The sequence below is a fragment of the Acartia tonsa genome, chromosome 6, assembly GCF_053477335.1.
Source record: "Acartia tonsa isolate MP-2025a chromosome 6, ASM5347733v1, whole genome shotgun sequence".
Taxonomy (NCBI): domain Eukaryota; kingdom Metazoa; phylum Arthropoda; class Copepoda; order Calanoida; family Acartiidae; genus Acartia; species Acartia tonsa.
The window spans coordinates 9,337,180-9,356,416 of record NC_137265.1 but is presented as its reverse complement, the minus strand read 5'-3'; the positions used below and the strand labels follow the sequence as shown (position 1 = coordinate 9,356,416).

The 19,237-nt window shown below is 32.0% G+C and overlaps 1 protein-coding gene across 1 annotated transcript in view; it reads left to right on the top strand.

The window, feature by feature from the left end:
• Nucleotides 1–19,237, top strand: part of Arms (Ankyrin repeat-rich membrane spanning) — a 67,201-nt gene that overhangs the window by 22,526 nt on the left and 25,438 nt on the right. The window contains exons 7-22 of the mRNA XM_080163380.1: nt 4,818–4,922; nt 5,678–5,762; nt 6,412–6,524; nt 7,083–7,212; nt 10,517–10,683; nt 10,769–10,885; nt 11,005–11,097; nt 11,841–11,939; nt 12,246–12,298; nt 13,115–13,189; nt 13,640–13,719; nt 14,130–14,232; nt 15,183–15,334; nt 15,776–15,857; nt 16,257–16,315; nt 16,867–16,962. Of these exons, the coding sequence (XP_080019506.1) occupies nt 4,818–4,922; nt 5,678–5,762; nt 6,412–6,524; nt 7,083–7,212; nt 10,517–10,683; nt 10,769–10,885; nt 11,005–11,097; nt 11,841–11,939; nt 12,246–12,298; nt 13,115–13,189; nt 13,640–13,719; nt 14,130–14,232; nt 15,183–15,334; nt 15,776–15,857; nt 16,257–16,315; nt 16,867–16,962 (1,609 nt within the window). The remainder of the gene's footprint in view (nt 1–4,817; nt 4,923–5,677; nt 5,763–6,411; nt 6,525–7,082; nt 7,213–10,516; nt 10,684–10,768; nt 10,886–11,004; nt 11,098–11,840; nt 11,940–12,245; nt 12,299–13,114; nt 13,190–13,639; nt 13,720–14,129; nt 14,233–15,182; nt 15,335–15,775; nt 15,858–16,256; nt 16,316–16,866; nt 16,963–19,237) is intronic.

Genomic DNA, 19,237 nt, shown 5'->3' with positions numbered 1-19,237 from the left:
TCACAAAATCTTTATAAAGCTAGAGGGGTTTACTTTATCACAAAACTAGCAGCTACGCCCCTACAGGGGGGGGGGGGGAGTCGACCATCCCCCATTTATTGATTCTAGGTTTAAAAAGAAAAAAAATCTTCTTTAGACTAAAATAGTGGGTTGAAAAGTTAGAACACTGCGAGCTTGTAAAACCCAAGAAGATTTGAAAGTCCACTAAGTTTCTAAATCAACGAATAAGAGAACGCGTTTTTAATTATTCAGAGAATGGTATGATCTATAGTCCAATGTACCCTCCCTCCTACTATTACTACTAGTATTACTAAAATATTGAAAGTTGGCGACTAACAAAAAAAAATCAAAAGCATCTCACACACATAGAGCTTTGATCATTAATTATGTCAAATTAATATTTATTGATAACATCTTGGAAATTAAGGATTATTTTTATAAAGCAAAGTTTTTATACACTTAGGAGATTTTCTTCTGTCTGTATAAACAGATAGCTCTGCTTGTTAATTTAAGCATGGTAGCATCTTAATATTGATTTGAAACATTATTTAATATTCAAGTAGGCATTTGAACCAGGTACAAGGTATAACCAACAAGAAAAAAATCTGAATTAATATTTGGAGGGCCAATGGAGAGGTCGTCAATTTTACGATGTGTTGCCCCCCAACGACAACTAAAATACACGTATAGGTTTCGTGATTTTTTTCGAATTAATTTCATTGTTGGTATAAGCTGTATTTGAACCTTGCCATGTATTTATATTTCATTTTAAAAAAGATTTAGAATTGCCTTATTAACTTATATTAGAAAGTTGATTCCTGCTACAATATTGCACATTTTTAATCAACGTAGCTTATCTAAAATAACTCTTGATTGTTAAGCTTCGCTTGCAAGAATGTTGTCATCCTTGTTTTTATATATCTCTTTAGTCAGTCTACTTATTTATTTCTTATGGGTTAATACGAAAGGAATTATTTTTAGACAAAATTTCTTTTGAGATTAAAGAGCCTATAAATAGTTAGTTTTAGACATTACCTTTTGTATAAAGACAATTTTAGTTTGCAGTTGTAAGTTATTTAAAAATTATAGTGAAAAAATTATATATGAATAATAATGATTAATACATTAAGAAGGAGATTTATGGTAAGTTTTGTCTTATTTAATCATTTTCATAGAGATTAAATCAGGAATAATTATTTATCACATCGTATTATTGACAGCTTTTCTCGGATATTGAAAAGAAAAATTTTAAGATTAAACATATTTTGTTAGGGCGGGCCTTCGGTTTTGATTTGATTTAATTCAAATTTTAATATTCGTGGAAAATTGTCTGTAATACAATGCTATACACGAATTCTCAGCGGATATCAATCGGTTTCGAAGCCATATTAGAAATATTTTGAGACTAATCGATATACCTACTTAAAAACTTAAATGCCAAAAATACAATATTTTTTGTTTCATCTGATATTTGCTTTAAGATAACATTATTTAATAGAAAATACCTATTTTTATTAACAACTCACAAATGCAGAAAAAAATCATTAAATTTTGTCCCAATCATGATTTATATTTTGAATAGCGTAAAATTTGGCTGCATAATATTTTACCCAGATGAAACATCCCCCCCGTGCCGCCAATCTGTCGCTAAAATGTTTTGGACATTTGAGTTGTTAATGTTGAAAGTAATGGGCTATTACACACATATTTACATCTTATTTTTTTTTACATAAACTCGTTCTGTCATTTACAGTTAAGCAGATGAACAAATAATGTTTTACTAAATAATTACAACTGTGCGCATTAGTAGCAGGAAGTATAGCACTCCCCACACCCTACAAAAAAACCGGTTCGAAAACAATAAGACCGCCTTTTTTCAAAAGTCCATAGATCCGACTAAAAATAAGGTTACTGTAGATTTAAAGTAAATAGATTAGGTTAGGTTAAGTAAAGGTTAGAAGAGCTCAGCAGGATTTAGAGCCCCATGTATTTAGGACTAGAATAAGTTTTCTTTTCAAAAATAAGGAGTTTGGTGGTTCGGTAGTCAAAGAATAGGAAAGTACATATAATAGAGTAGCTGCGCTTCTTGCGCCAAGGCAAAAAAAAACATTTATCTTTTGTTTGTAATCATTATTTTTTAAAAATTCTGCATCTTAAGACTTTTTTATCTGCCCCACTGTTTTAAATAGTTTTACATTTCTTTTATTGTTATAATCCATCTAAGAATGTAATTTTCTGAGTAATTATAGATAAAAAAGGTGCTTTTGATTGATTCAATACAAAAAAAATAGGCTTGTGAGGGTTATTTTAGTTTAATATTAGAATCGATGTATTATTACTTGGATGTTTTACCAGAGTTTCATGTTAACTAATTAAAATGATTCTCGAAGTTGGCTAAAATATTGATACCCCCAATCCACATGCTTTACCCCATCCCAACGCCAATCCATGATTATGCAGGAATAGACTAATGGAGGCTAAATTAGTCTGAAGACGAAATTCTGTCTTTGATAGCATAAAATGTTTAGGGGAGATTAATTTATCTACTTTTTTCTGTTTTTCTTGCATTACATATTTTGAAAAACTGAAGCCAATCTTTTTGAAAATTTTAGAAATATTTATCAGTATCGAAGCTACTATGTAATTAACTTTGTCTGTCCGTCAGTCAGTCAGTCCGTAAAGCTATTTTGGAAATTTAAATTTCTCGGCTAATATTGAAGATAGACAGCTGAAATTTTCAGTGTAGAATGTGCATAGCCTACACATTGTTTTATTTGTCTTTCTATCTGCAATGCTTCAAAACCTACTTATGGATGTTGTCATAATTGTTTTTCTAAATTACCGGCACATCACTAGAAATAACTAATGCACAATTAAAACAGAAGTACACTGTATTGTATTATCATAAAAATTGCCTTTTTACATTAGTTTTAAAAGCTTTACTTTCCAAAATACCAAAAACAAAGTAATTTGTAATGAGGATAGATTGATAAAAAAAATTAGAATTGCTATTGACTTTTAATTATTTTCAATATATAAGGCGAAAAATGTTTTATATTTTGATTATATTAATTATTATATTAGATATAGGGAACATTACTTTTATACCTAACCCTCGTAGTCCCATCCAGGGGTAGCTATTCTAACAATCAATTCTAAAAAAAATCACGAAACCTTTTAAAGTTAGGTGGAAGTATATTTTTTTTTTTTTTTTCATGTAATTGAAGAGGGTTTGGTAAGAAGGGGAGGAAAAGGGGAAGGGGGTTGTGGATAAATTTTTCTTTAGAATTGTTTGTCAGAATCGCATTCCCTTTTCCCTGAGTCCCATAACTTTGAGAGTTTTAGGTGGGCAATCAACTCCCATGAGAAAAAATTTGGGTTTAATAAAAATATATAATTTAGTTTTTATATAGTATTATACCAATTACAAATTTTTATTATATTCCTAATTTTGTTAAACAGGGGTGTATAAAAATATATATTGTAACAGAGAGGGGAAGAATAAGAAAATGGACAATAAATGAATCTTCCGCCTAAAATATGAACTAGATTCATCCTTCTATATTTAAAAGAAAAAAAAAATGTTGTGGGGGTGTTGGTGTGGAAACTCCCCAACTTTCGTCTCATTATCTTTAATTAAGAAAGAAAGATTTGGGGAGGGAGGATTGATTTATCATCCATTTTCTGATCCTATTACTCCTGACTTTTATTAATAAGGGGGAGGTAGGTTGTGCTAAAATTACGTAAAGGTGTGTGTTTTAAAGACTTTAAAATAGGAATAGAACTCTAAAATTTTGTATGGCAGTTGCTCTAATATAGTACATATTTACGTTATACCCCATCAAAGCAACTGCCATGCCAAAATTTAGAGTTCTATTTTTATTTTAAATTCTTAAAACTCACACATTTACGGAATTTTAGCACAACCTACCTCTCCCTTGGTGAAAGAAATTAGTTATTACAATATGTATCTATTAACATTCTAATTATGAATGCCTTCTTTGTAAAATATTGTAATATTAACCAGCAAGAAGGAAAAAAATTGAAGTAAAAGAATATTCTTAATTTGTGTATCTTAAATTTCTTTTTTAATATTTCTTTATATTTGAACTGTAATCTTATAATAGTAATTTACTTAGAATACTAATTTTATTGTATGGGAAGTATTTGCATTAAAATATTGTAATTCTACTACTGTATATATTTAGTTTAATTTTTTTATAGCAATAAGTATGTATAATTTTTATAGATTTATTAAAATTAACAGGTGGGGGGGGGGGGGGGGGGCCCGGGGGGCTCGTAACTAAGGTTTAAAAGTCATTACAAAATATAGAACATTATCTGTAATTTGTGAAACTTTAGAAATGTGAATTTTCTATTAGCACCAAGATTACGAGTTACTTACGACAGTATCCCCCCCCCCTTCCTCCCCCTTATTCTTTTATTGATGACTAAGACAAAACGGTGCTATCACACATAGTACCCTCTTTAGCACTGATTCTTTCCCTCCCCCTCCTAAAATATAAATTGAAAACAAGGGGGTAGATTTTTGTTTGTTTGTCTATTACTTTAGGACAGGTTAGGTTATTTGAGCACTGAATAGCCCTGCATGGTTTGGGCAGCCATAGGCCCCTCTAATAATAGGCATGGAAAAAATACAATCTACCCCTCCCCCCTTAATTTTCAATTCATTTAAAAAATGAGGGGATCAGTGCTCAAAAGGTCATTTGTGGGAAAGCACTGACAAAACAAATAAGACATTGTACCTAAAACTAATTAATCAAGAATGGGAATTAATATTTTTGTTATGCTTTCAGGACCAGGAGGGGATGTTGGGCCTCTCTCTGCAGGCTATTCTAGATTATATTAATAGTGATAATATCAATGGACTTAGATCTTTTCTGTCTAATAAACATGTACAGGTAAGGATGTTAGTAGTGCAGCTACTTAGTTTTCATATGTTCATCTAGATAACTTAATGGCATAATCCACTTGTAATGATGTGCAGTATAAGGTATTGTTAATGAACATCCATCAGACAATCAACTTTTTGATTGTACAACTATTGTTTGTAAGTCTTAACTATACATGGTAATAAGTTTCACTTGTTTATGGGCCAAGTCATTCCAACTACTCTACCTATTAGTAAAACATACCATATATAGTAACAGTAGGTGCCATTTTTATGAACTCAATTATGACGCGGTGTGGTTTAGACACCTATCCAACAGCAAGCAGACATGCTATTATTTACGCGTTTTTTTTTCTCCATGTTTACTTCTAAGAACTATTAAGTAATGAAAGGTTTTGTGAATATCAGAAGCATTGAATATTTATTCAACTTTCAATTTGAGTGGGATATCAGTTACCCCGGACTTTAGCTGCCCAGTAAAAAGGGATTTAAAATTTTCTGCCTTATTTTAAAAGTTTCAGGGTTATAAATTGGGGTTGAACACCCTGAATTTAATAGCGCTCATAAGAATTATAGATAAAATTAAAATAAATGTGTTGTGTTTGTGCCAAAATAAACAAAATATGTTGAGAAAATTGATTAAAATATTCAAATATGTTGAATTCTCAAAAAAAATCTGTTAAAATAGTCATTTTACTTTATCATAAGATTTATTTACCTGTCTTCTGTAGGTTAACCCTTCAATTTATTTACAAAATGTTTTAGATTGACGAAACTGATGAAGAAAATTGGACAGCCCTGACCTATGCTGTTTCACAGGGGAAACTAGAGGCTGCACAAATATTAATAGGTAAATATTATAGCTTGTCATGCACAGTGTTTTAAAGGAGAAACTAGAGGCTGCACCAATATTAATAGGTAAATATTATAGCTTGTCATACACAGTGTTTCACAGGGGAAACTAGAGGCTGCACAAATATTAATAGGTAAATATTATAGCTTGTAATACACAGTGTTTCACAGGGCCGGGAAACTAGAGGATGCACAAATATTAATAGGTAAATATTTTAGCTTGTAATACACAATGTTTCATAGGAGAAATTAGAGGCTGCACAAATATTAAAAGGTAAATACTATAGCTTATAAAAATCAAGAAAGCAAGATTTTTCATCCAATGTCATGAGTTTTGTTTACAGCTTTTCTGTCATTCAAAGCATGGATCTAAAATGATAGGACAATAGCCAATAAATTAATTTACATGCAAAAAATTTTCTAATAGATTAGGTTGAAAAGTTTGGAAACTCAACTTAACAAACCAATAAATCAAAATTTAATAAAAGTCCCCAAAGTTGTTAAGCCAACTAATAAGAAAACATTATTACTTAATTTTGGAGGCTAGTTTAATTAACAGCCCAATTTCCCTTCCCTTTCTGCTTTCAAATCCTTTAGAGACAAAATGTAGTGTTTTTCTGTTTCTTAATATTTTGAATCATTACTAGATCATGGAGCAGATATCAATCACATGACCTCAGACAATACAACCCTCCTGCACCATGCTGCTATTGAAGGTCATGTTCCTATGGCTGCAAAACTTCTGGAGCTAGGAGTAGAGGTATGGACTTCCATCATTTATAATAGACAATTCAAAAATTTTTTTTTTTGAAATAGCCACCAAATTATGAGACGTTTCTTACACTAAATTGAATTTTGAAAGAATTGAATATGTGGTCTTTAGATTATGACAAAGCATTTGACTCCTTACTTAATCTATTTACATGAACACACTCCTGTTATACAAACTATTTATTAATATAATATATTCTAGGTTGATTCTAGAGATTCAGGTTCATGGACTCCATTATTATTATTATGGTTACTTCTATACAGACTATTTATAAATATAATATATTCTAGGTTGATTCTAGAGATTCACGTTCATGGACTCCATTATTATTATGGTTACTGCTAAACAGACTATTTATAGATATAATATATTCTAGGTTGATTCTAGAGATTCAGGTTCATGGACTCCATTATGATTATTATTACGGTTACTGCTATACAGACTATTTATAAATATAATATATTCTAGGTTGATTCTAGAGATTCAGGTTCATGGACTCCATTATACTATAGTATACAGACTATTAATAAATATAATATATTCTAGGTTGATTCTAGAGATTCAGGTTCATGGACTCCACTACTATGGGCATGCTATACAAACTGTTTGGAGATGGCCTCCCTGCTTCTTCAGTATAATGCAGATCCTAATGCCAAGGGGATTTATCATTGTACAGGTATATTGAAACGAGACACACAATTAGTTTTGTATTATTGGAGAATTTGTACCCAGTAGTAATGCATATTTTGATATAGCCTAGCCAAATGCCTTTTTGTATTAAAAGAATTGATTATGGGCCATACACTGGCAAAATAAGTAAAATCTTCCAATTAGAATAACTTTTACAGCCCTTTAGATTAGATTATGCTAAATAAGTCAATTAAGGGGGGGGGGAAGTTTGTACACTTATAGGAAATGAAATTCAGTACCAAAGTTTGGGAGGGTACTGTGGGCTTGTTTTTAAAGTTATCAACCTAATTCTTTTTGTAGGCTCTCTTATATGACTGGATATACACGTATTTCTTTGAAAATTGAATTTCGGCACTTTCCTTCTAGGGGCTTGTGGAGCAATAGACCCCCCAAAACAGTAAAAATATGAGTTCTGAACTTATTTTTAAAGATATCAACCTGATTTTTTTTATAATACTTTTTTAACATAACCGAATCAACGAACAATTACAGATTTCATTTTGGGACTTTCCTTCTAGGGGCTTGTGGAGCAATAGACCCCCCAAAACACTAAAAATATGAGTTCTGACCTTATTTTTAAAGATATCAACCTGATTTTTTTTAATAATACTTTTTTAACATAACCGAATCAACGAACCATTACAGATTTCATTTTGGGACTTTCCTTCTAGGGGCTTGTGGAGCAATAGACCCCCCAAAACACTAAAAATATGAGTTCTGACCTTGTTTTAAAGGATATCAACCTGATTTTTTTAATAATACTTTTTTAACATAACCGAATCAACAAACCATTACAGATTTCATTTTGGGACTTTCCTTCTAGGGCTTGTGGAGCAAAAGACCCCCAAAAACACTAAAAATATGAGTTCTGGCCTTATTTTTAAAGATATCAACCTGATTTTTTTTAATAATACTTTTTTAACATAACCGAATCAACGAACCATTACAGATTTCATTTTCGGACTTTCCTTCTAGGGTGTAGTGGAGCAAAAGACCCCTAAAACACTAAAAATATGAGTTCTGACCTTATTTTTAAAGATATCAACCTGATTTTTTTAACACTTTTTTAACATAACCGAACTTGGTAACTTTTACAGATTTCATTTGGGACTTTCCTTCTAGAAGCTAGTGGGGCAAAAGACATGCTGTATTTGTTGCAATTGAAAAACCAATCAATAACTAATAGTTTTCTTTTTTTACACTGAATACTTAATTTTTTTCAATTATGTAGATAGTTTTTGACTTTTTTAAATTTTTTTAAATTTGTTAGGATACATCATCATTTTTAGTCTTTGTACAGTATTTCTATACCAAGTATTATGAAACCTTAATCTAGTTGTCTTAATGTAATTTTTTTAAAGAATACTACATAATATTTGAATATGACTGTGAATTGATTCAAGCGCATTTTCATTGGACCCTAGAAGGAAATCAAAATCTGTAATGATTACATAGTTCATTTATGTGAAAAAATTTCACATTAAAAAAATATTTTTTAGTGTTTTGCTTCACTAGCTTCTAGAAAGTCCCAAAATTAAATCTGTAAAAGTTACCAAGTTCAGTGTTAAAAAAGTGTTTTAAAAAAATCAGGTTGATATCTTTAAAAATAAGGTCAGAACTCATATGTTTAGTGTTTTGGGGGGTCTTTTGCTCCACTAGTCCCTAGAAGTAAAGTCCCAAAATGAAATCTGTAATGGTTCATTAAGTCAGTTGTTAAAAAAGTTTTCTTTAAAAAATCAGGTTGACATCTTTAGAAATAAGCTCAGAACTCCTATTTTTAGTGTTTTTTTGGAGTCTTTTGCTCCACTAGCTCTAGAAGGAAAGTCTCAAAATGAAATCTGTATTGTTTCGTAGATTTGGTTATGTTAAAAAAGTATTATAAAAAAATCGGGTTAATATCTTTAAAAATAAGCTCAGAACTCATATTTTTAGTGTTTTTGGGATCTTTGCTCCACTAGCCCCTAGAAGGAAAGTCCCAAAATGAAATCCGTAATGGTTTCTTAGTTTGGTTATGTTAAAAAAAGTATTATTTTTAAAAAAACAGTTTGATATATTTAAAAATAAGCTCTGAACTCATATTTTTAGTGTTGGGGTCTTTTGCTCCACAAGCCCCTAGAAAGAGAGTCCTAAAATGAAATCTGTAATAGTACGTAGATTTTGGGGGTCTTGCTCCACAAGCCCCTAGAAGGAAAGTACCAAAATGAAATCCGTAATGGTTTCTTCAATTTTCTTTTAGTGTTTTTTTGGAGTCTTTTGCTCCACTAGCTCTAGAAGGAAAGTCCCAAAATGAAATCTGTAATGGTTCGTTGATTCGGTTATGTTAAAAAAGTAATATTGAAAAAAGTCAGGTTGATATCTTTAAAAATAAGGTAAGAACTCATATTTTTAGTGTTTTGGGGGGTCTATTGCTCCACAAGCCCCTAGAAGGAAAGTCCCAAAATGAAATCTGTAATGGTTCGTTGATTCGGTTATGTTAAAAAAGTATTATAAAAAAAATCAGGTTGATATCTTTAAAAATAAGGTCAGAACTCATATTTTTAGTGTTTTGGGGGGTCTATTGCTCCACAAGCCCCTAGAAGGAAAGTCCCAAAATGAAATCCGTAATGGTTTCTTCAATCGGTTATGTTGAAAAAGTATTATTTTTAAAAAATCAGGTAGATATCTTTAAAAATAAGGTCAGAACTCATATTTTTAGTGTTTTTTGGGGTCTTTTGCTCCACAAGGCCCTAGAAGGAAAGTCCAAAAATGAAATCTGTAATGGTTCGTTGATTCGGTTATGTTAAAAAAGTATTATTAAAAAAAATCAGGTTGATATCTTTAAAAATAAGGTCAGAACTCATATTTTTAGTGTTTTGGGGGGTCTATTGCTCCACTAGGCCCTAGAAGGAAAGTCCCAAAATAAAATCTGTAATGGTTCGTTGATTCGGTTATGTTAAAAAAGTATTATAAAAAAAAATCAGGTTGATATCTTTAAAAATAAGTTCAGAACTCATTTTTAGTGTTTTGGGGGGTCTATTGCTCCACAAGCCCCTAGAAGGAAAGTGCCGAAATTCAATTTTCAAAGAAATACGTGTATATCCAGTCATATAAGAGAGCCTACAAAAAGAATTAGGTTGATAACTTTAAAAACAAGCCCACAGTACCCTCCCAAACTTTGGTACTGAATTTCATTTCCTATAAGTGTACAAACTTCCCCCCCCCTTAACTTATAGCCTTTCCTTATATTTTTTTCCAAAAAAGAGTCTAAAAGGCTTTCTATAAAAAAGTGTGTACATTCTTTTCTTCCACAGGAGTTGTATGGGCCGCTGGACGGGGTAACCTCGAGCTAGTGAGACTCCTCATATCACATGGAGCTAAATGTGACCATGGAGACAAGTATGGGACAACCCCCCTGATCTGGGCCTGCAGGGCTGGACATGCCAGTGTTGTGGAAGAGCTCATTGATCAAGGAGCTCAGGTATCATTTTCTACATCCAATTGCTGTAAATGAAAATGAATAAACTTGTTAAATTCCTTTCATAGAATTGTCTCTTATGTTATAGGTTGATACTGTTGGAATGTACTCTTGGACCTCTTTGTTAATGGCTGTTAAGGGAAATTATTCTAATATAGTTTCAATTCTTCTACAACACTCACCAAATGTCAATGCTGTGGACCAGGTTATATTTATTTTTTTTAAATACAACTTTTTTGAAATTATTAAAAGTTTCTATTAAATAAAAACAAATACCTTAAAATATTGCAGAATATATTTGGTATGAACTTGAAATCATTTCAGGATGGCTTGACCGCTCTGGCATTAGCTTGCAAGGAGGGAAATTATGAAATTGTGTCCCAATTACTTTCTTCTGGAGCATATGTTAATCTTCAGGCATGGTTGTTAACAAATAGATGTTATTTGTGATAAAATTATCATTTTAAGGATAATATCCTCTTTTTCAATACTAGCAGATATGTCCCCTGGGCCTCCATAGGCATTTGAGAAAAGGGGCGGGGAAGTCAACCCTCCACTATCCATTGTAATTTCAAAATTAATTTCAAAAGGGAAAACAATTTTGGTGGGTATTTTTTTCATGGGGTGGTTTTTCTATGGAGGGTCGGGTTACCCTCCCACAAGTAGTCAATTCATACACCTTTCCTGGACCTAAAAGAAGCTTCACATTAAAAGAAAAATCATGTAGGTCCAGTGGTTGGCTAGATCTTAAACTACAGACAGAATGGGGCATTCCTATCCAGTTTTTTTTGTTTAGGAATATCATTCTCATTTAAACAAAAAACTCATTTTTTTTATGCTAAAATGTGGTTTAATTTTGGTTTTTAATTTTCATTTATTTCCCGGCTATGATCATTTTTATCCCTGATATCAAGTTTCTTTTAATAATTAATAAAAATTCAAAAATCTTCCAAAAAAATTTGAAAATCTTCTAAAAATGACTACCTCGGGGAAATAAATGGTTACCTCCGGGAAATAAATGAATATTTACATCCACTATTTAAGGGGTTGTTTATATGGGAATGAATATTTATTCACGAGATAATTGAAACAAAATTTTCTTGTGATCTATTCGTTCCTACTTTTATAATGACTCTAATGTGCAACCTGAAACTGCAAAGGATCGTGCTGGTGATACCAACCTGATAATAGCCGCCAAAGCTGGACATAAAACTATTGTGGATGCACTCATCAAAAGATATGCAGATCTAGACACAAAGGTAAACATATTAGCAGCTTTTATCGGCTGCTTATTAATATAGTTACCAGAGTTTCTCTCTGTTAACATTCCCATGTCAATGAGAACCTAATGTATATTGTTTACTTTGTTCGTTAGTCTGTCGGTCATGCTTTATTTTTGAGATTTTCTTTTTATATTCATTTTTATCTTTTTTTATAATAAATTTTACATATGTTGTAACCTTGTCTGTTTGTCCAACTATGATTGTTTAAAGCTTCGCCTCTTAAAGTTGTCATCCTTGTTCATTGTATGATTAATCAAGTCCTGGTACATATTTTTTTATTAGGGTAAAGACAACAAGACATGTTTGTATTGGGCTGTTGAGAAAAATCATCCGAGGTAATACAATTTTCTCGTATTCATTCGAATCCGGTGGATAGGAACCGGTTCTCATCCATACGAAAAAACTATGTCTAGCATCGTATTATATCCAGTTTTCTACGAATATAGAAATGTACAATCATAAGATTAAAACCAGTTTTTTTAGCCGGTGCCTCCGGCACCCCGGGGCTAAAAAAAGTAGTTTTAATCTTATAATTGTACATTCTTTATCCGCGGAAAGCCGTTTATAATACGATACGAGAAATAACTATTAAGGTTTAGGATTTTTAAGGGGAGAGGGAGGGGTTATAACGATTTCTCTTGGACGTCCTTGGAATTTTAATTATTATAGGCATCTTAGAGATAAGACAATATATGATAAATTATAAAAGATTAGGTCCTATCCTATTACATAAAGTAATAAGATTTTTTTTGCCTGTATTATAAGATTTCGATAATTACTGAACCGATTAGGTTCTCTATTTTATGGAAGCTTCACATGGGTCCTGGGATAATTTAACGCGATTTGATTTTTAGATTCAAGTCTTGAGCTGGTTTTAGGCTAATTTCTTCTTTTATGTCGCCTTTGAATAGGGAGCTCCTAAATACTTGGGTCGTTTCCGCACCTCGAGCCTCTAGGGGCTCTATATTTGAAGGTATATGAAAGGGTAGAAAAATATCCTAGAACAATACCCAAACTTATTCAAAAAATATCCTAAAACAATAAGAAGCTTCACTATAAAGGAGAATCATATTGGTTCAGTGGTTAGCGAGATTTTTCATATACAATTTATAAAAGATAAAAAAAAATATTAAAAATAATATTTTTATTAGTGTTGTGAAAACCCTGTTAGCCGCAGGAGCGGATATTGAAATACCAAATGTCGAAGGAAATACTCCATTACTAAGGTGAAACTTGAATTAAATATTTTCAGAATAGTATCTCAACGTGTCAAAAATAATACACTTAAACTCTTTTTGTCTGTCCGACTGTCTGTTATTCCTTAACACTATCTAGATAATTATTTTTCATATGAGGGAAATGTGATTTACTCAATAATTCCATTTCTTATTCTACATGTTAGGAAGGGGGGGGGGGTGAATTCGATCCCTATGGCTGATATTCAATTTTAGTTTCCCTCCCAAAAATAGCTGTAAACATTCCCAGGACAAAAAGGAGAAGCTACCCTGTAAAGGAGAACCATATCAGTTCAGCGGTTAGAGAGATCCTTCGGTATACACACAGACAGACACACAGAGAACCTGTTGCTTTACTATAAAAAGTGTGTTTATATTTTTTAACTTTGCGACTTACGGATGTTTTCATCCTTGATTGTTAATATATTTCTATTGATGTAGGGCTGTGAAGAATAGAAACCTAGAAATAGTTCAGATGTTGATAGAGAAAAAGGCCAAGCTAAGCGCAGCTGACAAATCAGGTAAACAAATATTGACATTGTACGTACGGATGTCCGTGTTATAGAGCAGCTTCACTAATAATAACTTAACAATAGGCAAAATTTTTTCCAATTTAGCTATAGCTGTTCCATCATTCTGCGTTTTATCCATAATGATTTTAAGAAAGGCTCAACAATGGCGACTGTTTCTGAAAAACCTATTTTGTAAACAAAAAAAATAAAAGTTACTGTTCTTTCATGAACATCAGTACAAACTACAAACAATGTCTAGAAATTGTTCCAAAACTTGCATGCTGAAAATGTTTTGGATTTCCCTAGAGCAATACAAATGACGAGAAAGATTTTGAAAAATATTTTAATTGGTGGAAGAAGAAAAAAACCAAACGCATTTTTTTCAAAAGGCATAATATAGTTGATGTATTTTATTGTAGGTGATACAGCACTGCATATAGCAATGAGGGCCAGATCTAAAGCTATTGTTGGTGCCCTTCTCAAAAATCCAAAACACAGTCAACTTTTATACAAACCTAACAGGTAAAAATTAAGTTGTTTCTGTGTTTATGTCTCTCATTTAAGATCTCGCAATTTTGGATATGTATTTTTTTATGTTAAAGGAAAATTTGTGGTTTCTCTCATACTTCCCTGTCGGGCAGGACTCCTCCCCTCTTTATTTTGAAAAATGTTTGTGTGTTTGTTTTTCAATTAAGTTTAGGTTAGGTTATATTGGCTTAGTGTTATATTAGGATACCCCTGGGAGGACAAGTAAGGGCATGGAGTTTCTAAATTGAAAATTCATATTGGCAAGTTTACTCTCTACCTTATTAGCCAACAACTTATTCTAACCGCCCTGGGAAACTTATTGGTTATCTATTTTTAACCAAAACTAACAAAAGTGTATATTGCTGTTAAAAGGGTAGTTGCACGAAGTCCATTTAAACTTGAATTAAGTGAACTGCGTATTTTTTCTGTTCAATATTTTAAACTACACCTACCAGGACATATATTTGAAAAAAATTAAATTTTCTACCAGATAGTTTTTAAAATATCAAGACTTGAAAATCATATTTTTTGGATATAAGCAACATAAATGGCTGTCCTGTTTTTACAAAAACAGCATGACTATTTTGTTGGTGCCTACTTAATTGCTATCCTATTATATAAAGAAGTAAGCTTTTTTGTCTGTAGCGAAGTATCTCGATAACCGCTGAACCAATATGGTTCTCCTTTACAGTGAAGCTTCTTATAGGTCCTAAGATGGTTTTGGGATACTTTATTTTTTATAGATAAGTCTGGTTATGGTCTAATGCTATTTATTTATATACCTTCAAATATAGAGCCCCTAGATGCTAGGGGCGTAGCCGTTATTTATTATAATACGAAATTATTATATATATTGGATGATATTCTTAAAACTTATGCTTGCAATCAGACTTTTAAAATGCACTTCATGCAACTATCAAAACTAAAATGATGATTTTTTTCAGAGCTGGCGAGACTCCATATAATATTGACGTGTCCAACCAGAAGACCATCCTGAGCCTGTTGTTTGGATCCAGGAAGCTGAACACCAACCTGGACACTGAGAATATGCTGGGCTATGATCTTTATGGAAGTGTACTGGCGGATATTCTTACAGGTGTTATATTAATGGTTCCAGGACAAACGCAGGAGTGACAAACGTCGGAGTGGATAAACCCAGGATTGTCTAAAATATTAAGTTAATTAAGTATTTCTGTATGAATATATATGAAAATGAGCCCCCCGCATGGAACAGGCATTTAAAAAGATGGTTTAGAATATGTTAGGTTAGGTGTCCAATCCGACGTTTGTCCTAGGTGCCTATCTGTCTGCCAGTCAGTCAGTCTGTAAAGCCCGCAACATTCCATATATATAACCTATTTGTCCAATTCAATCCACTTTTCTTCCCTACTTTATAAAAATAACAAAAGCAATAATATCTAGTATTAGCGCAATAATATAAAAAAACTAACAACATTTATTTTTAAAAAACTAGACGACCGGACGTATTATCCTAATCATAGAGTATATGCACAATCAATAATTAATTATGTTTCAGAGCCTTCTTTATCGATGCCTATAACCGTTGGTTTGTATGCCAAGTGGGGCAGTGGGAAAAGCTTCTTGCTTAGTAAATTAAGGTAGGGTTTTAATACGCACAGTGTGTTCTATAATGCTCACCTTCCATCACTTTGTCTGTAACTGATGAGTGATGGGTGTTTGTAATGCATGTTTTGTTAATATATCAGTCATTTATGTACGTTTTTTTTCATATAGTAGTCACACTTTGTAGTAAGCAGAGAAAGAGAGAGGAAATGGGCTGTTTATTACACTAGTCCCCAAAGTTTTATAAGAACGTTTTCTTATTCGTTGGCTTATCAACTTTGGAGACTTTTAATGAATTTTTATTGGTTGCTTTATTAGGTTGAGTGTAATTTTTGTAATCTATAAAAAGGTAAAGTTTGCGATGTACAACAATTTATTGGCCATTGTCTTATCACTGATTTAAATTGCAACCAAATAACCTTTTGTAATTCTAGAGAGGAGATGGTAAACTTTGCCAGAGACTGGGTAGATCCAACTTTCCATTTTTCTCCAGGTAAAGTTATTTCTCGCATCGTATTTGAGACAGCTTTCCGCGGATATAAAACTGTACAATTATCTGAATCTCGGGGCTTTAATCTTATGATTGTTCATTTTTATATTCGAAGATAACTGGATATAAACGATACGATACATTATTTTTCAGTTCGGCTGAGAACAAGCTCTTATCCAACGGATATTAATAAATTTCGAAGCAATACTAAAAAATAAATAAATGCGAAGTTTTCAGAATAATTAGGGTCTGTACATTTAAATGTCTGTTCGTATGGAACATATACCTCTAATCATTAATTTAAACATGTTGGATTTGTCCTGTTGATATGAAAATTTGCATGATGATATCTATAGCAGTTTGACATGCTTTAGAAAGTATTTACGTCCATTGAAAAAATTATATGTATTCACATCAAAAAAAGATATAAGGATCGATGAGTGATAATTAAACAGTCAAAATAAGAAAATAATGTGTTAGGTCGTGTTATAAATGTACATAAAGTTGCAAAATTTAAAATAAATTAGGTTTTTATTAAATTTTTTTGTATTTAGTGCTGTTCCTGTTCATCTTCCATGTGGCGACATTTCTGGGAGTTCTCATTTGGATCTGGGCTTTCTTCAGTGGTAGTGGTAGTAATAACATGTATGGTGAGTATTCTTTCTTCAGTGGTAGTGGTAGTAATAACATGTATGGTGAGTATTCTTTCTTCAGTGGTAGTGGTAGTAATAACATGTATGGTGAGTATTCTTTCTTCAGTGGTAGTGGTAGTAATAACATGTATGGTGAGTATTCTTTCTTCAGTGGTAGTGGTAGTAATAACATGTATGGTGAGTATTCTTTCTTCAGTGGTAGTGGTAGTAATAACATGTATGGTGAGTATTCTTTCTTCAGTGGTAGTGGTAGTAATAACATGTATGGTGAGTATTCTTTCTTCAGTGGTAGTGGTAGTAATAACATGTATGGTGAGTATTCTTTCTTCAGTGGTAGTGGTAGTAATAACATGTATGGTGAGTATTCTTTCTTCAGTGGTAGTGGTAGTAATAACATGTATGGTGAGTATTCTTTCTTCAGTGGTAGTGGTAGTAATAACATGTATGGTGAGTATTCTTTCTTCAGTGGTAGTGGTAGTAATAACATGTATGGTGAGTATTCTTTCTTCAGTGGTAGTGGTAGTAATAACATGTATGGTGAGTATTCTTTCTTCAGTGGTAGTGGTAGTAATAACATGTATGGTGAGTATTCTTTCTTCAGTGGTAGTGGTAGTAATAACATGTATGGTGAGTATTCTTTCTTCAGTGGTAGTGGTAGTAATAACATGTATGGTGAGTATTCTTTCTTCAGTGGTAGTGGTAGTAATAACATGTATGGTGAGTATTCTTTCTTCAGTGGTAGTGGTAGTAATAACATGTATGGTGAGTATTCTTTCTTCAGTGGTAGTGGTAGTAATAACATGTATGGTGAGTATTCTTTCTTCAGTGGTAGTGGTAGTAATAACATGTATGGTGAGTATTCTTTCTTCAGTGGTAGTGGTAGTAATAACATGTATGGTGAGTATTCTTTCTTCAGTGGTAGTGGTAGTAATAACATGTATGGTGAGTATTCTTTCTTCAGTGGTAGTGGTAGTAATAACATGTATGGTGAGTATTCTTTCTTCAGTGGTTGTTGTAGTAATAACATGTATGGTGAGTATTCTTTCTTCAGTGGTAATGGTATTAACAACATGTATGGTGAGTATTCTTTCTTCAGTGGTAGTGGTAGTAATAACATGTATGGTGAGTATTCTTTCTTCAGTGGTAGTGGTAGTAATAACATGTATGGTGAGTATTCTTTCTTCAGTGGTAGTGGTAGTAATAACATGTATGGTGAGTATTCTTTCTTCAGTGGTAGTGGTAGTAATAACATGTATGGTTAGTATTCTTTCTTCAATGGTAGTGGTAGTAATAACATGTATGGTGAGTATTCTTTCTTCAGTGGTAGTGGTAGTAATAACATGTATGGTGAGTATTCTTTCTTCAGTGGTAGTGGTAGTAATAACATGTATTGTGAGTATTCTTTCTTCAGTGGTAGTGGTAGTAATAACATGTATTGTGAGTATTCTTTCTTCAGTGGTAGTGGTAACATGTATGGTGAGTATTCGTTCTTCAGTGGTAGTGGTAGTAATAACATGTATGGTGAGTATTCGTTCTTCAGTGGTAGTGGTAGTAATAACATGTATGGTGAGTATTCTTTCTTCAGTGGTAGTGGTAGTAATAACATGTATGGTGAGTATTCTTTCTACAGTGCAGTGGTAGTGCACACTTATTGAATTTAACCAACCAAAGAATTTTAAATCCAATCTTAACCAGACAAATGCTATCTAGCTAAAAAAGATGCGTAGATTTCATTTCTGGCAACCAGAAAATCCGCAGAAATCGAATTCACGAGATCCAAAAAAGTTTCATTAAAAAAAAACCTTACACCAAAAATAACAAACAATAATTATAACGACAACTTAGTTTCTTTTTCCTGTTTAATATGAATATTGAAACTAATTTTCAGGCATGCATGTTTGTTGGTATAGTACTTTTTTAGAAACCAAAATACAGACATATATAAAACTACGAAATTGTATATTAGTTACTAGAAAGACTATATTTTTTTTTCTTGCTTTAAAACAACTTTTTGTACATAAAAACCCGTAATGTCTTCATAACTGACACAAACATGCATGCTGTATAGTTTTAAAAAATTTAGTCAAATAAAATACCTGATTAGAATACAAAGCAAGAAATAAAGGTTATCAACTCCCTATGAGCTTTTTGTGTTAAATAGAATTATTAATAAGAATAAAAGAGTTTTAAAAAAAAGTAAAATAACAAAATGTTAGGTGAATTGTTAATATTAAATCAATCAAAAAATGTTTTACATTCTTATAATTAATTT